Below are 19,758 nucleotides of genomic sequence, written 5' to 3'. Positions count from 1 at the left end.
ACACTCAGCACATCACAGGGACCAGCTCTTATTTTTCTCGAAGCCGTCTATGCAGATATCAGATGATAGATCCCGCCGATGTGATCGCATTCTGCAATGCTAACTTGGACGCTAATATCACAGCCAGATCGCATTGCAAATGGGATCAATGAGAAATGGGCCCCTTTAGTTCTCCCCACTTTATCTCCCTCCATCTTTGATCATTTTCTTCTGGGTTACAGCAGCCCTGATATACAGTTATAATTACAGTGCACATGTCCACACAACAAGCTACTTATTTAGACAAGCTTATTCCATCAACTTACCAGAACGGCAGATGCCACAGCAGTGATGTTAGTTACAGAATACTGCAGTGAGACGGTGTCCTGCAGATGAACCACATGTCTCAGCACTAACCCGTGCAAAATCGCCCCCACTATAAAATTGAGGTGCCCGACCACAAGTAGTCCTAGGCCCAATTTCATCAGAATCTTTCCAAACTGGGCGCCATCCAGTATCTCTGTGGAGACAGGTTGGGAAATGTCAACTATAAACAGGTAGGGTTACATCGTGCTCATACAGAGTGTTTGTAACTTGTATGTGTATCATGTATATTATGTGTTACAGTAGACATTGAGTGATAGCCAGTTTGCCACAATACACCATTCAGGAACATGCATGGTTTGTGGAACACTATTTCCGTACTTGAATTTGTAACCAATGAGTTCCAGGACAATGGGGCAGAGGTATTAAGCCTGGTGAAGAGATAAAAGTAGAAGGTGATAACACACCAGCCAATAAACACTAATTGCCATTTTTGAAACACAGCTGATTGACTGGTGCGTTATCACCTTCTACTAATCTCCACTTTATCTCTTTACCAGGCTTAATATATCTGCCCCAATACCCAGAGTCCTGCATCACCAAAGCAATACTATCCTGTCTTGGACGGAAATGTTCCAGAAAACAGGGTCTGTGGCTAATCATAATATAGGATGTTCCGGCAGACTCTGCAGCACCGAAGCAATGACAATGTTGGGCATGTGTAAATTCATTTGTCTATACTTAAATAGAGAAAATGAAAAAGCCTCCAAATTTAAACAGCCATTCGTTCTCTCACATCCCTGCTCAGATTTGTGTAACACATTCTCAGACTGGTGAAGAAATTTGCCTACTACTAAAATATAATTGTAGGGCATTTATGCAAGGCACATCTGGATATTATATTCTGTTCCGCTTAGTGGTAATGTTCCCAGTGCCATATTGGTGGCATGGCAGGTGGAACCTATTGTACCTTATGTTCAAATAATAATCTACTTTAGATCCATATTTATTAATAGCAATCAGAAAATCCCCAGCACTACATGTGTGGCAAACATGCATCTAAACATAAGTTTAAAATGCAATAACCTTTGTGCTTCTCCTTCTGGTAATTCACAACCATCCACAGCCCTTGTCCATCCTATTATACAGCCAAGTGGAACGCAGGTGGTCTTATTTTTAAATTATTCAGCCAGAGGTCCTCTCTAATAGATTTTGGCAAAAGTGTACTCCTCCAGGTCTCAGTAGCTCATAATGCATTTCTCCGCCTGGTCATGCTGAGGAAGCTGACAATAGCATGACCAGGCAGAGAAATGCATTATGAGCTACTGAGACACGGCAGGGGACACTTTTGCCAGCAATTGTATCTCTTAAGCCCCGTACACACGGGGCAATTTCAGTCACAATCGCCGGGGATATGGTCGCTGAGTGACAATTTCTTTGTGTTTACGGGGCGACGGTCACTGAGAGCGCACTCCCATGACCAGTCGCTCCATGAATGTCTTTGTGTTTGTGTACATGTGGTAGGGAATATAGATTGTAAGCTCCATTGGGGCAGCGACTGATGTGAATGTTCAAATATTCTCTGTAAAGCGCTGCAAATGTGTGCTATATAAGAAACTGTTAATAAATAAAAACAAAATGTGTACGGAACTTTAAGGTGCATTTACACTGTTCAATGTATCCACTGAAAGACATTGATGACCATTTTCCTTGACCTTCACCAGTGTCCTGGACGATGTATGTGGTGCTACAGTCTATAGGCTTTTTTTTTTTTTATATAGATGTCCAAATTGAGCTGCATGCACAGTTGATGAACAACCTTGATAAAGGACTGGCGGGTGTGCATCATCATTCGTCCTTCGTTGCATACACACTGAAAGATATTTTGACCAATATCGTTCAGAAGGGCTAAAAAATCGAACAGTGTGTATGCACCTTTAGGGCGGGATGTATTAACATACATCGCCACCCCTCGCCACGCCCCCACTGCGATGCTAGCACATATGTACTAACATATGTGGCTAGCATTGCGGTGCGGTGACGGAGGCCCCCCCACGTGATACCTGTGATGTGGTGTGCGGGGGATCTCCGTCACCTCCTGGGCTCTGCGGTGGTCCTCTGCGTCTCTCCTCTTCCCCCTGCAGCCGGAAGAACATCACCGGCTGTGACATGCTACTGGGAGAGGAGAAGCAGCACGGAGGACGGGGAGGGGGGTAGGAGACAGCGGCGGACGGTGGGCAGCGGACGGTGGGCAGCGTGCGGCGATAGAAGCCCATAGGCTGCTATAGGGTATCACCACCCAAAGGTGGCGATACCCTGCCCTGCGATTACGCGGCCGGGATGAGTACATTTAAAAATGTAGTAAAATGGGGGTTTAACCGCATTTTTGTCTTAGTACATCCCGCCCTTAGAGAGGACTTCTGGCCAAATAATACCCCTTTTACACCAAAATCCCTGGTCGGACCCTGGTCTTTGAACACGGGAATTTCCAGGGTTGGACCCAGCTTCCTACCCCACAGCACTGTGACCCAGGTCTGCGCCGTTTACACTGAACCTGGGTCAGCCCTGCTTTTCTCTATGGATGACCTTAAACATTTTAGGACTGATAAACTGCCATCCAACCTTCTTTCAAAATTTTAAAAATTAAAAGACATGACTAGTTAGCATTGAAAAATGTTGGTTTGTTTACATAAAATATTTTTCAAAAAGTTTTATTCAGTGCTCAAGCACACATAGTGGTATAAAAGTGCAGCATCACCAATGTACTCCACCCCCCCCCCCAAACAAAAAAAAATTAACATAAATGATACTGCATCCAATTATGATTTCTGTGTGCGCTGCCCGTATCCTTCCTGGCTGCTGTCTTTTGCTACTGCAGCGCACTTCGGAAAGGTGTCCGGCACTTCTGGTATCCTTTCAGCACTACCCGGATGTCCCAACCTGGGTTGGAACCATTTACACCGCCCACGACCCAGGTCCAACCAGTGTTCAACCCTGGTCAGGACCTGGGTAGGAGACCAGTGTTACTGGACCTGGGTTGGCTCTTTTTACACAAACACTGACCTGGGTCCAACCTGGGTCCGACCTGGGTTTTGCCTTGGTGTAAAAGGGGTATAACAAAGTTGTAGTTCTGTGTGAATTAATTACTCCCTATATGCAGCAGCAATAGGATATCCCGCAACAGTGGCATAACAAATATTGGTTTCACACACCAGAGACGGGAGAAAAGCCTGTAATCTAGCTGGACACTATCAATGTCTGGCATAACAGGAGACTACAAGTGAGATTTAATAGGATGAGAGATTCAGAAAATGAGCGATTTCGTAAGAAATCTCCAGTTTTTAAAGTGGCAATCATTTGCACTTCAGTACTAGTTGGATTTTGCAGTGTAAATGATTGCCGCTTTAAAAAAACTGGAGATTTCTTACCAAATCTCTCACTTTCTGAATCTCTCATTATTAAATCTCACCCTGTATGTATATGCCTCAAAGGAGTAATATATTTGAAGAGATGCATGCAGAATAATTCATATATATATTATATATGCTTTTTATTTATGAATAGCTCAGGGTTGCCGACTTTGACATTCTCCTCTCCGGGAGAAGCCCGGAGAGGAGAGTTTCAGCAGCCGCTCAGGGGGCGGGGCTTACGAGTGACATCACTAAGCCCCGCCCCCATACTGTTAAAAGCCGCGAATTCAGGTATCTCCATGGAGGGGGCGGGGCTAAAATGACGCGATTGTGCCGTTTTAGCTCCGCCCCCTCCTCTGAGACCCGAGGATTGCGGCATTTTAATGCCGCGATCCGGGGGTCAGCGGGGGTCCCCCCTGAATCCGGGAGGGTTGCCCACCCTTCCGGGGGCCGGGAGGGGGTACCCGATTTTCGGGAGACTCCCGGAAATTCCGGGAGGGTCGGCAACCCTGGAATAGCTAATGCAGTTTATCTGTAGTTTATCTTAAGGGATTTTATTATGAGGTTGTAAAATTAATTGATTATGAATAACACACTGCTGTTTTTATTGTATTTCATTGAGTAGTACGTATTTCCTGTCAGCCCGTCTGGTCTGCCTGGTAAAAAGATTTAATTGTGTTTCCACAGTTTTGAATGCTTAGCTGCTCCAAAGTGAAGGAGTATTGGCTAGGCAGGGGGTACAGTCCTCTGAAGCTTGAATAAAGGGTGTAGGGGGTAGGGTTTATAAACCATTGTACAGTGAAAAAGGACTGCAGAAGGGCATTTGGAAAATCAAAATCACAGTTTTTTTTGTTTACAGCAACTAGTCACTGGGGATTTACAGAAATTCCTGGGAGACATGTATTTGTTTACAGCCACAACAAGATCAATTTAATGGTTGCATCAACTTTCATATTTTCTTGCCCATTTACCCAATGTGACTGTTTTTTTGTCAATTAAATAAAATACCATATACAGGGGTGCTGAGAAAGAAAGGGCCTGGGTACTGACTACTGGGGCCCTGGTCTCTGATCATGCTAGGCAATTAGAACAAAAGGATGCATACAAATCTAAATGTATATATTTTTACTGTAAGAAAAATATAGAAGAATGCAACAGAGTTCAATTTAGGAAAACCTCACTACTACGGGGATTGCTACGCCTATATTGCCCCCTATATTATAAACGGATTACAAAAATGACACATTATCATTATTACTTTGGCAAGAAAAGGCAAAATAATAAGGAAAAAATAATTACAGTAGAATACAAATATTTGACAAATTATCTGTACCATGGACAGTACAGAAGGCCCAACTCTCATCTTCAGGAGATATTCATATAAAGACAAGGGTTTGACTAAATCTTAGAGACCATGACCCCATGGGCAGCATTTAAAAAAATGTTTTGCGATACATGAAGGCACCAACCTTTGCTGCATGCGACAGTGGAATACCACCCATTCACTGTGCTGTGGGGAAATCTACGGAAATACTGTATGAACCATTCCCGGGCAAAATCAGGATTATCAGGATATATAAGAAAAGGTCAAGATGTCACCTACTGCAAATGTAAGGAAGACAATTTGGCCATCGTAGGAAGGAGCCCTTACCATAAGGTGGTTCGTTTGCGACATTCCTGAACATATGTGGTTGTGAAGCCTATCATACTAACATAGGTTAAACAATAAATTGGATGCTTTTCTTTAAATAAATGGTATCTGTAGCTGTAAGTATCAGAAGATATAATAGGAGCACTGATAGAAGAAGGGTCTCAAACTGTCTCCTTTTTGTGGGTACATCAATCATTCACCCTGGAAGCTGTATAGCACAGTCTCCACAATGTTAAAGTGGATATCTGTAAATGGATCTTATGGATTTACAACAGAGCCCAGGCATCATATGCACTTTTGAGCTACAGAGTGATATTGAGCCATTATTATTATTTTTTACAGTTTCTTATATATCGCAACAATTTCCGTTGTGGAAACAGCAGTGAGAAAACAAACTGGGCAGTAACAGACCGACATAGAGGTAGGAGGGCCCTGCTCACAAGCTTACAATCTATACGGTCTATACCAATTACAATGCATATACTGTATGTGTCGCCAGCTAATATGTTAACAAGTGGATGATGTGACTATGTAAAGAGACATACTGTATATGGAAGGTTCAGGGTCTCACTACAATCTATCCGTAAAATAAACAGACTGTAATTATTAACCATTCATTCCATGCAAGGACATGGCTGGTAACAAATGTCAGATATTTGTTTGTACCATCATGTGCATAGGGTTAGGTTGTGTCTCGGAATGCTCTTCGTTACATGAAATAATACCAAAGGCAACAGCAGTCATTAACAAGTTTAACCAGTTTATAATGTCCTATGAATCATCGATCCATACACAAGTATATATATATATATATATATATATATATATATATATCTCTGTTGACCACCTGTCAACTGTCTATAGCCTGTAAATCAAAGAAGCAAACATCTTTGGGATATCAGTATATGGAGATAGTGCTACCTAATACAGCATCAGCTCATCACCGACAAGATGCACGTTAGAAACCACTAGAAGTTCAGTATCCTGTACACTTGTATGGGAGGATCAGATAATAGACATCCCATCTCTTGTTTTGTGACAACAATACTAATTGATCAGAGTATAGGTAACTTACTGGGTCCGCACATGCTTCCTGTTGCTGTATCTCTTCTGCTGCTGTTTGCTTCCTTTAGTCCCAGTCTCTTCTTCTCTCCCCACAGACAGAATGCTCCTGGGGGCGGCTCCACTCCTCTCAACCAGTCTGACTGGTTTGAAGGCTCCACCTGCACCACTGTTTTATTTCATTAATCATTTCAGAAACAGTAGGAGCCCCTGTACTGCTGCTGCTGTAAGAGATGATAGTTATTATCAGCAAGTTCAATCCAGAGGTCATCAGTGAGGCTCTGTAATAAGGCACATCTCTATTTCTTGTTACATCTTTATTTGTTCACATGGATTTAGGGCAGTACGGATGGTGTAATGGTTAGTATTACTGCCTCACAGCATTGAGGTCATAGGTTCTGTTCTCACCATGGTTCTAGCTGTGTGGAGTTTGTATATTCTCCCCGTGTTTGTGTGTAGCTCCTCCGGGTACTCCGATTTCCCCCCACAATCCAAAAATATACTGGTAGGCTAATTGGCTCCCAACAAAATTACACAAGTGCTATTTATTACATTTTTGCAAACAATCAAAAATTCTGTGCATGAGAGATAAAGTTACCAAAGGCGACCAGTATAGTAGGACACGTATACCTTGAACTATCATTATAATAAGCAATAACAAAATAAGATAAAGATGTGAACATGACGTGTCAGCTGAAGCATACACAGATAGTTAAACACAAAACAATTTGTATTCTCTAACATAACAAGAGAAAGAGAAAACAGAATATAGTCTAGACATGAAAAGAGTCCCAAATACGGAAGATAAAGAGACATTGCAAATGGTATTGAAGGGAAAGTATGCCTTTTTGCAGATGACACACCAGGAGGGGTAAATCAAATGACTGATGATCTAAGTAAACTTGAGAATTGGTCAAGAGCATGGCAACTACAGTTTAATGCAAAAAAATGCAAAATTAGGCACTTGGGACTCAAAAACCCAAAGGCTCAATATAGTATCATGGGTACTATAATGGAAACTACTGAGGAGGAAAGAGATCTAGGAGTCACTATTTTAAGTGACTGATGCTGCTTTCAGACCGCATAACTGGCTTTGACCCTGTATTTGGAAACGTTTCCAAAAACGGGTCTGCCAGATAAAACCCCTTTCACACCGCAGCACTTAAACGGTATATTACCGTTTAAGTGCCGATTTTTTGACACTGGCAGACCCGTTTTTGGAAACTTTCCAAATACAGGGTCAAAGCCAGTGCAGCCTTCAGCCCTCCCCTCCGTTCAGCTCCCCCCCCCTCGCGCGTGTCGACCGAGAGCATGTCGACGCCCCCCCGCGCATGTCGACGCCCCCACGCCCCCCCCCCCCCGTGTCGACTTACCCCGTGCCGGTACCTCCGTTGTGGATCCTGGCACTGCAGCTCAGTATGCTCGGAAAGCACTTATGAAAAAAGTGTCTTCCAGAAAATGGCTGCCCCATAGGAAACCCTGTTTAAAAAAACTGTCTTTCGTATGGGGGCAGCCATTTTCTGAAAGACACTTTTATCATAAGTGCTTTCCGAGCATACTGAGCTGCAGTGCCGGGAACCACAACGGAGATACCGGCATGGGGTAAGTCGACACGGGGGGCGCCGACACGCGGGGGGGGGGGGGCGCGTCGACACGCGCGGGGGGTGTCGACACGCGCGCGGGGGTGTCGACACGCGCGGGGGGGGCTCCAGTGCTGTGAATACTTAATGAGCGCTCATTAAGTATTCACTGTGCTGAATTTAGGACCCAGCTCATTGGCTGGGTCCTAAATACCGTTTCAGAACCGATTTTGAGCCTAAAATACCGGTTCTGAAACGGGTAGGACCCTGCATTTTAACCGGTTAGAAAAAACGTTTTTTTCTAACCGGTTAAGTGGTCCTGCACCTTTCAGACCGCACACATTACCGTTTTAAAACGTTAAAAAAACGGCAATATACCGTTTTTAAAGTGCGGTCTGAAAGGGGCATTAAAGGCAGGGAGGCAATGAAACAAAGCAATGAGGAAGGCAAGTCAGATGCTTGGTTGCATAGGGAGAGTAATCAGTAGCAGAAAAAAAGACGTAATAATTCCACTTTATAGGTCATTGGTACGACCTCATCTGGAATACTGTGTCCAGTTCTGGAGACCATATCTTCAGAAGGATATAAATACATTGGAGAGTGTACAAAGAAGGGCAACTAAAATGGTGCATGGCCTACATCATAAAACTTACCTGGATAGACTAAAAGATCTTAACATGTATAGTTTGGAGCAGAGAAGGGAAAGGGGGGACATGATAGAAATCTTCAAATATATCAAGGGTTTTAACATAGTACAGGAGGGAAATTTTCTTCAAAGGAAAAGAAGTAATAAAACACGAGGACATGCACTGAAACTGGAGGGAGGTAGGTTCAGGGGAAATGTTAGAAAGAATTACTTCACAGAAAGGGTAGTGGATATGTGGAATAGCCTTCCATCAGAGGTGGTAGAAGCTAAGACAGTAGAACAATTTAAACATGCTTGGGATAGGCATATGAATATCCCTACAAAGAAATAAGGATTAAAAAGGGTTGAGATTACCTGAAGGGTAAAAAAAGGGGCAGACTAGATGGGCCAAATGGTTCTTATCTGCCGTCAAATTCTATGTTTCTATGTTTCTAAAGGTGGGAGAAGGAAGGAGGGGGGCCATAGGGGGGGGGGGGGTGGGGGTGCGAGGATCCACTGGGCTTCTATGGGAGGTATTTGGGCTTTTTCAGACTAATTGAACAAAGCGTTAAGTTAGGAGGTTCCCACAAGGGATTTATTTCTAACTGAGGGGCAGATTAAGCTTGGTGAAGTGATAAAGTGTCTGTTTTTTACCACCGGCCAATCAGCTCCTAACTGTGATGTTACAGGATTGGTTTGAAAAATGACAGGTAGGAACTGATTGGCCGGTGATAAAAGACACTTTATCACTTCACCGAGCTTAATAAGCCTGCCCGTGAATCAGTGAAGGTTAGCCATGGGGTCCATATCACTGAGTAAGACTGAAACCTATCATGAGAGGACAGAATTATATCATCCATCGAACAATATCTTTCTAACCTTTGGAACCATTCGATAAGAGTTGGAGGGGAGGTAGATTTCCAGTGTACTGGAAGAACTGCTTTATCAGCACTATTGAAATATTTTAACAATGATTTCTTATAAGCTGATAAAGTGTGAAGATTTAACAGCCAGAATTTAGGTGTGTCTGGCACTTCTGAGCCCAGAATCTCACAGGCAATTGCAATAACATTGTCCCAGAAAGGACGCATGGCGCAATAGGACCACCATATATGAAGTGGGTTGCCCAGATCGGCATGGCATCGCCAACAGTTGGATGGCACTCCCAGGTAGATTTTTGATAAAAGGGTTGGACACCTATACCACCTAGTAAGAACCTTAAAATGGGTTTCTAAAGTGAGTATGTTACTAGAACTGCTCCATGATTTTTCAAAAATGGCTTTCCATGTAGAAGCACTAACCTCCATGCCAAGGTCCCTAACCTAACTGTTTGTAAAAATCTGGAAGGGTGGAGAAACGATCCTCAATCAGATACTTATAGATAGTGGATAACAGGTGAGTAAAATAATTCTTAGATAATACTAATTGCTCAAAAGTCGTCAAGTCTTGAGATCGCTCACTACAAAGGTCTCTGGACATAACAGAATGTTTGACTTAAAGGTGACTGAGGAAGCCGGTGAAAGATATTAAGGCGGAGAAACGCGTAGAGGATACAGAACCTGCACCATTGAGAGCATCCTGACAGGAAATATTACGGCCTGGTTTGGTAACAGCACCAAAAAGGACAGACAAGCTCTCCAGAGGGTTGTGCGATCGGCAGAGCGTACCATCCGTATCGAGCTTCCAGATCTGGACACGATATACAGCAAGCGATGCTGGACAAAAGCCAGGAAGATAATAAAGGACCTCAGCCATCCCAACAATGGACTCTTCTCCCTATTGCGATCAGGGAAACAATACCGCTCATTGAAGGCAAACACAGAGCGAATGAGAAGGAGCTTCTTCCCGCAGGCCATTAGAGCCCTCAACCAGACCTCCTAGTACTAGGACTTTCCTTCCTTCTTTCTAGACATACCCCACACAATCTCTCTATCTACACTCTTCCTCAGCCTACTTATTCTAACGTAAAGTAGGACAGTTGTATAGGCATTTCACTACATTTTGTACTATGTATGACTTGTATGTGACAAATAAAATTTGATTTGATATTTGATTTGGAACACAGTGGGCTGCCTTTGAGACAGAGCCAGCGATCCAATCTCGGATAAGACCGCACATAGGATGGTACCAGCGGTCAGAGAATTGTGTTAGTGACTGCAAGCCGGATCCCTCTTGTTATTTCTGGAAACTTATTTAAGTATATACCACTTATAAATGTGCACATAAAGTGGGGACTGTAAAATATAAACTGCAAAATTAATTATGCTAACCGTTTATAGCAAAGGATAATCCACCTTAATTGCATGCTGCTACTAACCAAATAACACCTCTATGAAAGAAATGGGGAACAAATAAGTTCTTAATTTATGTTTGTAAGTCTTGTCTTATTGTTGGCAACAATATTATATAAGTTTCAAATAAATATTACTTCTATTCAGCACAGCGCTGTTCCATTTTTCTCTTTTTTTTTCAATGGACTGGGGCCTTACACCCTGCAATCACTTAATGCTGCCCTGCTTCAAGTGATGTTGCCACACTAACTCATGGGGGTAAAGGGGCATACACTTGGGGCGAGTTCTGCCACTTTTCTAAGTGATCTGATTGCTTAGAAAAGGAGCACAGATCACTTTGTGTATGCCCTGCAGCAATGGCGATGTGCGGTCTGGCGTGACGCTATCGCCTGCAGGGAAAGCCAGTGCTAATCTCAGGGCTTTTTGCTGAGCGACGTGTTCATGCACGATTGCTCAGCACACAAAAGTGCCGGGTGGCCCTGTGTGTATGGGGCTTTATGTGGCCTTAGAATCTCACACCCAATTGGACTGACCCCCAACATGTTTGTCACTTTTCTATAGACCTGTGTGTTGCTTAATGCTATTCTCCAATTAGGTTTGATGCTATGCCATATTATGTGCATACTTTTCCAACACCCTTTTATCCATGCTAGGTCTTCCTGAATGGCTGTCCATAGTTCTGTCCATTTGGCTACACATCTTAGACCTAAGAAACCTATATATTTGAAGCATCCCCTGAAGACAGAACTATTTATGTGTCAAAACAAAAACATTTTTTTTGGGGGTACTTGTGTAGTTTCAGGGCGGCAGGCTATGCTACGCTACCAGCGTAGCCCAACGGCAGCCTAGCATAGTTAGTGTAGTGTCCCAGCAGCAGCCCTGCATAGTCAGCGTAGCCCAATGGCTGATTTTATAAAGTGTGGCGAGCGCAGTGATCCACCAAGCCCGAAGCATGGCGTCCGCAGCGTGCCCCGCGAGTGGATGTGTGAAACGAGCTTCAAGCGTGACGAGCTGACACGGAATACACCTCAAGTAATCCACGTCCCTCTCAGCGCTCGCTACGCTTCAGGTTTGCTTTACTTGCCACGTTTCGCTCGCCATGCTTCGCGCTCGCCACACTTTATACAATCAACTCCATGCCCACGTGGATAGTGGGGGTATGAACGTGGCGGGGGTGTTTAAGAAACACATTCACACCTGTCATGTCATCCATCTGAAACAATAATGATGACACGTGTTAACTGTCAAATGGATTTTACGGTCATAAAGAATAAAGAAAAAAAACAATGAGCAATGTTAAATAATAGCATAGAACAACAAGTCCCAGAAAGGTCAAAAATACTTATTCCTCCGGCACAGCAGCCCATCCAGATGCAGATGATGTCGACGCAGCTGCGTCATCCTCAGCGTTGGCTGCTTTGTTGGCAGTTGGGACAAGAGTCAGTGCATGTAATATGCGCAGGAAAGCGTCCTCCGCTAGATATACCCTAGAAACGCGTTGGTTTAGCGCTCTTTTTGGTACCAGTTTATCAGTTGTGTTGGAAAACCCCTTCCGGTGGGCGGACCCTGATAAAGCAAGTCTGGAGTGCTAACTGGGAACAGTCGGGAGCCAGGAACCCACCATCATCTCCAAAATAACAGGTGGCCACCTGTATCTACCGCATAACAGTGCCTAAATATTGCTGTGACCACTAAACTTCATACAAAGCAGTGGTTACTATAAACATCCATACTTATATGCTGGCATTAGTCCATAGAAGCAATTACTATAGACCATACAGGCTAAACTAACAACTAACAGCTGTTTTCCTGCGCTTAACAACTCATATGCTTATGCATGAACTGCTTCATACTCATTATCTAACTATCTGTTAAACATCTTTTTGCTTTTGGGACTTCAGTCTTGCCAAGAAGGGGTATAATTTTCCCTAGGAGATCTCTTACCTGCATTAACATAAATATCCCCCTAAGAGGATCTGTCTTGTCATTTTTATTTTATATCAGATTGCACGCATCTGTTTTGTATTGTGAATATGGGCCCTTATTCAGATCTAATCGCAGTACAAATTTGTTCTCAAAATGGGCAAAACCATGTGCCCTCCAGGTGGGGCAGATTTAACATGTGCAGAGAGAGTTAGATTTGGGTGAGTTATTTTGTTTCTGTGCAGGGTAAATACTGGCTGCATCTGCTGTTTCGGCTTGTCCAGCAAGGTAGCAGTCCGCGTCAGCAGCAGAAGTGAAGTCTTTAACCTTATCTCCCTCGAATACTCTCAGTCTGGACGGGTAGAGTAATGCAAATTTTTTCTTTGCGTTGAATAATTTTGTGCACACTGTTGCGAACTCCTTACGGGCCCTGGTGACTTCCGCAGAGTAGTCCTGGAAGATGAATATTTTGGCGTCATACCATTTCAAGTCGCAGTGTCTCCTGGAAGCTGACCATATAGCGTCCTTATGTAGGTAGTTCAGGCATCTAAATATTACGACCCTCGGCCTGTTGCCCCTCGTGGTGCGAGTCAGGCCCAGGCGGTGCGCTCTCTCGACCACCATGTCTCTGCATTGTTCCAAAATCTGAAGCATTTCAGGCAGGGAAATTTGTAGGAACTTGTATAGGTCAGGGCCCCTAATGGCTTCATCCAGGCCCACAATCCTCAGGTTATTCCTTCTCGATCGGTTTTCAAGATCGTCAATCTTGTTTTGCAGCTCATAACAGGTTTGCTGGAGGCTGGAAGAGGAGCCCTTAAGTGTGGCCACATCGTGAAAAAGTTCCCCCACTCTGCATTCAGTGGTATGTTGCATGTGAGCTACTTGTTTCAACTGGGCTGTGACATCCTTAATAGCTGTGTTGAATTTGGCTGCCTGTGCCTCCAACAGGGGACCCATAGTCTCTTGTATAGCCTTAACAACCTCAGAATATGTGACAGGTGGTCCTTCAATGGTGTCAGGGATTTGTGAAAACAGTACCTGGGACGCTGTGTCTCCCTTCTTATCACGTGCAGTGGCCATCTTGGATCTGGACTGTGATCTGGCCCTCTGTTCTTCTGGCTTTTGTGACCTCCTCGGCATCTGTGGAGAGAGAAATCTCTCCATCCACCGCCAGTGGTGGGTGTAGGGGTATGGTATGGGCCGAGTCTTGTGCCCCGCTGTGTCCTGTCTAGCAGGCTCTGTCTTGGGCTATGTCTGGGCTCCAGAAGCGCCCTGCCCCCAGTGTGAGTTGCTGGAGTGTCCTCTGCCGCAGACTCGCGGCTCTGTCTATGGTTCTGGGAGCTCCGATGGGGCAGAGCGGGGCTCTGGGGCTGTCAGGCAGCTCAGATAGGCGGCAGGTGTCCGTCCGGCTCAGCCTCTGTACGCTGGGACCGGGAATGGGGGATTCACCCAGTGTCTGGTGTCCAGCGTGGCTCGCCAGGGAACGTGCTGCAGCCGCGATCGCGCGGCGCTGTGCTCGGCGGGGCTGTCTCTGCTTGTCCGGGGGTTAGGTGGAGGGCTCCAGGGTTGCCCGGAGTAGCAGGGGGGTGGTCGGTACCGGGGGTGCAGCGGAGGTCTCGTCAGCCGCGGCCGCTCACATCAGGACCGGAACCGGAAGTCCTGGACTTCCCTCTTAATTGATAATTGCAGTCACCTGTGTTGAACTAGTTCAGTGATGATAACGGTGTTCCAGCAAAGGTGAAGGCAATCCAAAATTAAGGAAGTCCAGAGGCAGAGCATTTTGTACCTAATGGAATGGGTCATGTTGGAGGGTATGCAGTCCTCCAAAAACCATACTGATAGGATAAATTGGCTGCCGACACCTGAAAAAATAAAGTTACCCTAGTGCCAATATGTGTCCAAGCAGTAGGAAATACCATACCTTCCAACATGACCCTCTCCAGGAGGGACAATCTACTCTACTTCTGGACTTTCCTTATAATGTATAATTGCCATCACCTGTGTTGAACAGGTTTACCAATAAGAAAAGTGTTTCACCACAGGTGATGGCGGTTATACATTAGGAGGAAAGTCCAGGAGCAGAGCATTGTAGAGAGGGTCATGTTGGGAGGTATGTCTTAATGCAGTGGTAGCCAACCCTAGCCCTCGAGAGATACCAACAGTTCACATTTTCCAGACAACCTAGCTGCTGCACAGCTGCACTCATTAATCACTGACACATTTTAAAAGATACACAGATGGAGCTAATTAGCTCACGTGATTCTGTGAGGAGACCTGCAAAACATGCACTGTTGGTAGCTCTCGAGGACTAGTGTTGGCTACCCCAGTCTTAATGTATGATTTCCCTCATCTGTGTTGAACAGATAAATTGCTAAGAAAGGTGCTTCAACATAGGTGATCACAATTATAATTTAAGAGGAAAGTGCAGGAGCAGAGCAATGCGTCAATCCTTGAGAGGGTCATGTTGGGAGGTATGGAATATAGTTAGTTACACTGGGGTAGGACATGGTTGCCTACCTAACCCTCTCCATGCGGGAGAAAATGCTCTGTTCCTGGCCTTCCCTGGTAATGTATGATTGCCATCACCTGTGGTGAAAAACCCTTCTTATCAATTACCTAGTTTACCACAGGTGATGGTAATCCTACATTACCAGGGAAGTCCAGGAACAGAGACTTTTCTCCCTGAAGAGAGGGTCAGGTAGGCAACCCTGGATACGGCCATTGGGTCACCAGCATGTTGGTCGACAGTCATTAGGTCGACATTATCTAGGTGAGTTAGGTCGACAGGGTCATTAGGTCAAGATGGATTAGGTCGACAGTCAAAAAGTGGACATGTTTTTCTTTAAATTTTTTGTGCTGACGTGCCGACAGGCGGTATTTCATGCCCTACCATCCACTAGGGTGTGGTGGGAGAATAAAAGTGTGCCGAGTGCAGTGTGGCACCATGCCTGAAGCATGGCGAGCCATGTAAGGGGACATGGTGCTACGTTTTAGTGTCCATGTCGACTGTGTTGATGTTCAGAACAAAACAAATGTAAAAAACCCCATGTCAACCTTTTGATTGCTGACCTAACCCCATGTCGAGCTAATGACCCTGTCGAACTAAACTCATGTCTACCTTCCAGCATGTTGAGATACTCATGTCGACCTAAATGCATGCCAACCTAATGGTGTCGACCAACATGCTGGTGACCTAATGATCCATAATCAAAATCAGAATCAGCTTTATTGGGTATGTAGACTTGAGTATATTAGGAATTGGATTTGGATTGCTGTGCAGAAGCCAGTTAGGTAACAGTAAAACAGTGACAGTACAGATATACATGACACATACAGGTATACACTAGATGTACCCTGGGGAGGGTGATGGACAGGTACAGGGGAGTACAGGGAACATATATTTGCTGGGCAGCACAGCACCTAGGCAGCCATCCGCGGCACCACTGGTCACCACAACAGCCAGGCAGGCAACAATACAAGCACATACATTACAGTTATCACACAGAGAACATATACTTGCTGAGCTGCACAGCACCTAGGTAGCCATCAGCGGCACCATTGGTAACCACAAATCCAGGCAGACAACATTATAAGCAGAGACAGTACAATTATAGATTGCTGTGCAATATGAGAGACAGGGAAGACACGGGGAAACGTGGCCGTGTTGCACAGTTCCTAGGCAGCCATTAGCAGCGCCATCTTGATCATGCTGCTCGCAGGCAGCAGTAGGAGGACTCAACAGGCCATCTGGGCGGGGGGGCAGCGTGTCAGGGCTCTGGCTAGAGCTGTGGCTGGTGGGAGAGCCAGTGTGCAGAGAGAGGGGGTAGGGGCTGCGGCCTTTGTTTTGGCACCTGTCTCCAGGCCGGCCGCACTGGGGGCATCTGCTTCCCACCTTCGTCCTCTGGGCAGGCTGCAGCACTATGTCTTCCAGGCCGATGAGGGCCCAACCCGTCTTGCTATTGGGGGCGGTTTTTCACCACCGCAGTGCCGGGGGTATCCGCTTACCTCCTCCACCCCCTGGGCAGGCTCTTCCGTGCCATTGGGGAAGGGGGGTAAAACATCTTGCCGACTGTTTCCCGGACGGGGGGGGGGGGGCTGTCGTGCTGGGGACATCCACTTCTCAATGTCCGTCCTCTCCTCTGTTCCGACCTCCTCTGACCGCTCGGAGTGAAGCGCCCCTTCTTCCCTTCTCCGGGGACCAGGGAGCTCCATGTGCGTGCGACCATCCCCGGCTCCTCACTTTGAAACTAACGACCACTAGATGCCTGGGAAGAATCAGAATGCAGTTGACAGTAATAAAGGTAGTCAGTCATCAGGTCAACCATAATTGGTAAGTCACCACATGAAAATGTTGACACAAGCATAAGTCAACATGTTTTTGTTTTTTTTTTACAAAAAAACTCCTGAAAAGTTTTTTCCCCATACTTTGCTATCCAAGGGGACATAGAGTTAAATTATAATAGTGTGCAAGTGCAGTAAGGCACCGTACCCAAAGCATGGCAAGAGAAGGGCCATGCAAGGGATCGCAGTACACTTATACGGTATCCATGTCAAAACAGACACCAAAAACATGAAAACCTTGTTACCATGTTGACCTAACGTATTTTGACCTTTTCATGTATCACCCTATGGCCTGTTGACCCTATGACCCATACCAGAAAGAAGCCACTATGTAAATGCCAGTACACACTGTACCTGCATACCTAATCAATGCAGTCTCTTAACCATAATGATACAATGGATTTGGAAACTTTTCTCTGTTACTATAGCGCCTTATAATCTGCTGTTTTTTACCTTTCAGCACATAATTATTTTTTTTAATTAATTCTTGCACTCATTAAATGGGATTAACATACAGTACACATACAATTTGTAATGTGAAATACAGAAGCAGTAGTTGTTGACATAGGTCTGCTCCGGGATTTATTATCCATGATGTTCAGGACTAGGTTTCATTTGGTGCACAGAGACTTATTCTTCTGGTCTCTCTGCATACACATTTTATTTCACTTGTATGTAAATTTATTTTCCACTATGCTGCAAAAGAGCAAGATGAAGTTTACACCTGGGCTTGTTCGATTTTACCCTCAAGCACTGTGAACATAGAGAACTCCATCCAACCTAAATTTAGTAATGTTTAAAAAAGAAACCACTCCAGCACCTCTTACAGGGCCTGCCAGGCAAGAGTGGACTGTGATATGGCATTGTTACAACCATCAGGCATGTTTGCAGACTGCATAACAAGTAGCACAATTTATTATCCCAGTAACTCCACTCAAAACTGTCTCTTTAACCCTTCGCAGACCATTTTTCTTGCAATTCAGGGCTAGTTTAAATTAATTGTATAAAAGAGTTCCACATTGAATATTCTTACTTTAAAAGGGCGTCACCATTGGATCTGCTACTAGCACTAGGGCTGTGGAGCCTGAATAGACGTTTAACCTGAAAAGGTTAACTATGAATCTCTTGCACAGTAGGTTAGGTTTAATTATGTGGATATGCATCAAGTCAACATGTAAATGCTGACACTCAAAACATTGGCATGAACGCATGTCGATATTAACCATGTCAGCATTCATCATGTATGCACAGATGACATCTCAACATGACAGACTGTTCACCTAACGTCTCTTGCGGCCAACAAAGCACTTACCTGGCCCTGACGTATGCAGTGGTTCTAGCATAGCTTAAGGCAGTCATGTGACCATCACTTCCAACGTAGACCTCAGATGGAGCAGCCGTGTCTGTTTTATACCAGTCCCTAAACTTCTGAGGATGTTAACATGGTGCCTTATCCATATTGTAGTGTTAACATATTGGTTCAATAGTAAGAAACTGCAAGTTGCATGGAATACCTCTGACTTCTTAAGCTGGGTACACACTATATAGGAAGTCCCACCGCCAACATCATGAACTATATCAGTGGTCCTCCTAGATGAACGATCTAGCAGGTACACACACTGAAAGATATTCAGTGACTTCATCCGTCCCCCGCTGAGAATGCAGTCATTGACGATATAGGCAGATTTGACAGCATGTCCAGATGACATGGGCTTTGGGGTCATTAAAAACCCGTGTGAGCACACATCATTAACTATATAGTGCGTACATACTAGACCAGCAGTTTTCAAACTGGGGGTCCTGACTCCATGTTGCTGACCATCAGGCTGATGACTTTTCTAATCTCAGTCAGTGATCTAAGGAGTCTGGAAAATCTGTTGAATTGTCTGTTATTTTCGACTCCTCCCATCACTTTGTGCCTCCACAATGCTGCCATGTATGTGCTGTCTGCTGACTACCCAATGTGATGTGATGACCTTCTGCAGTAATCTGCTGGGGGCCTGCAATTATTTTTATTGTCCAATGGGGTCTAAGAGCAAAATAGTTTGAGGACCCCTGTACTAGACAATATACAGGATATCATTAATGTTATTGTGCATATTGTATAGTTCAGGGGTTTCCAAACTTTTTTGAACCACGGTGCCCTGGGGTATCAAGATTTTTTTCACAGCTCCCCATGGTCAAGAATTTCTTATTTAAAATGTATTAAATTAAGTAAATTGACTGCCTCAATAACTGGTTTTATATATTAAAATTACCGTAAAGAATTTGAATTGTACCTAGATCACCAGCCCAAGTATAGTGAGGCACCCCAGGGTGCCACGGCACACAGTTTGGGAACCACTGGTACCCAGATTTACAATTAGTACTGGAAAGTTACAATAAACCGTATGATACAGGGAAAATGTGAGCACTGGACACTTTGTATAAGACTTTGGTACAGGACATAAGGATTTATGTAATCTAGATAATTGCACACAGCATAATGACACAATGCACTATTAGCTTATTACTTTCCTGCATGCTTTGAGCTTTCAGTCATCCAATTTCACAAAACAAAAAAATGTAATAA

General features: G+C 44.6%; 1 protein-coding gene across 1 annotated transcript in view; it reads right to left on the bottom strand.

The window, feature by feature from the left end:
* TMEM54 (transmembrane protein 54) overlaps window positions 1-6,550 on the bottom strand; it is a 31,552-nt gene extending 25,002 nt beyond the window's left edge. Inside the window, exons 1-2 of the mRNA XM_083173845.1 lie at window positions 6,440-6,550; window positions 306-499 (exon numbers count right to left, since the gene is read on the bottom strand). Of these exons, the coding sequence (XP_083029971.1) occupies window positions 306-499; window positions 6,440-6,452 (207 nt within the window). The 5' untranslated portion in view covers window positions 6,453-6,550. The remainder of the gene's footprint in view (window positions 1-305; window positions 500-6,439) is intronic.
* Window positions 6,551-19,758: the final 13,208 nt, after the last annotated feature.

The sequence above is a fragment of the Crinia signifera genome, chromosome 2 (genome assembly GCF_055691185.1).
Source record: "Crinia signifera chromosome 2, ASM5569118v1, whole genome shotgun sequence".
NCBI lineage: Eukaryota > Metazoa > Chordata > Amphibia > Anura > Myobatrachidae > Crinia > Crinia signifera.
This window is presented reverse-complemented; position numbering and strand designations above follow the sequence as displayed.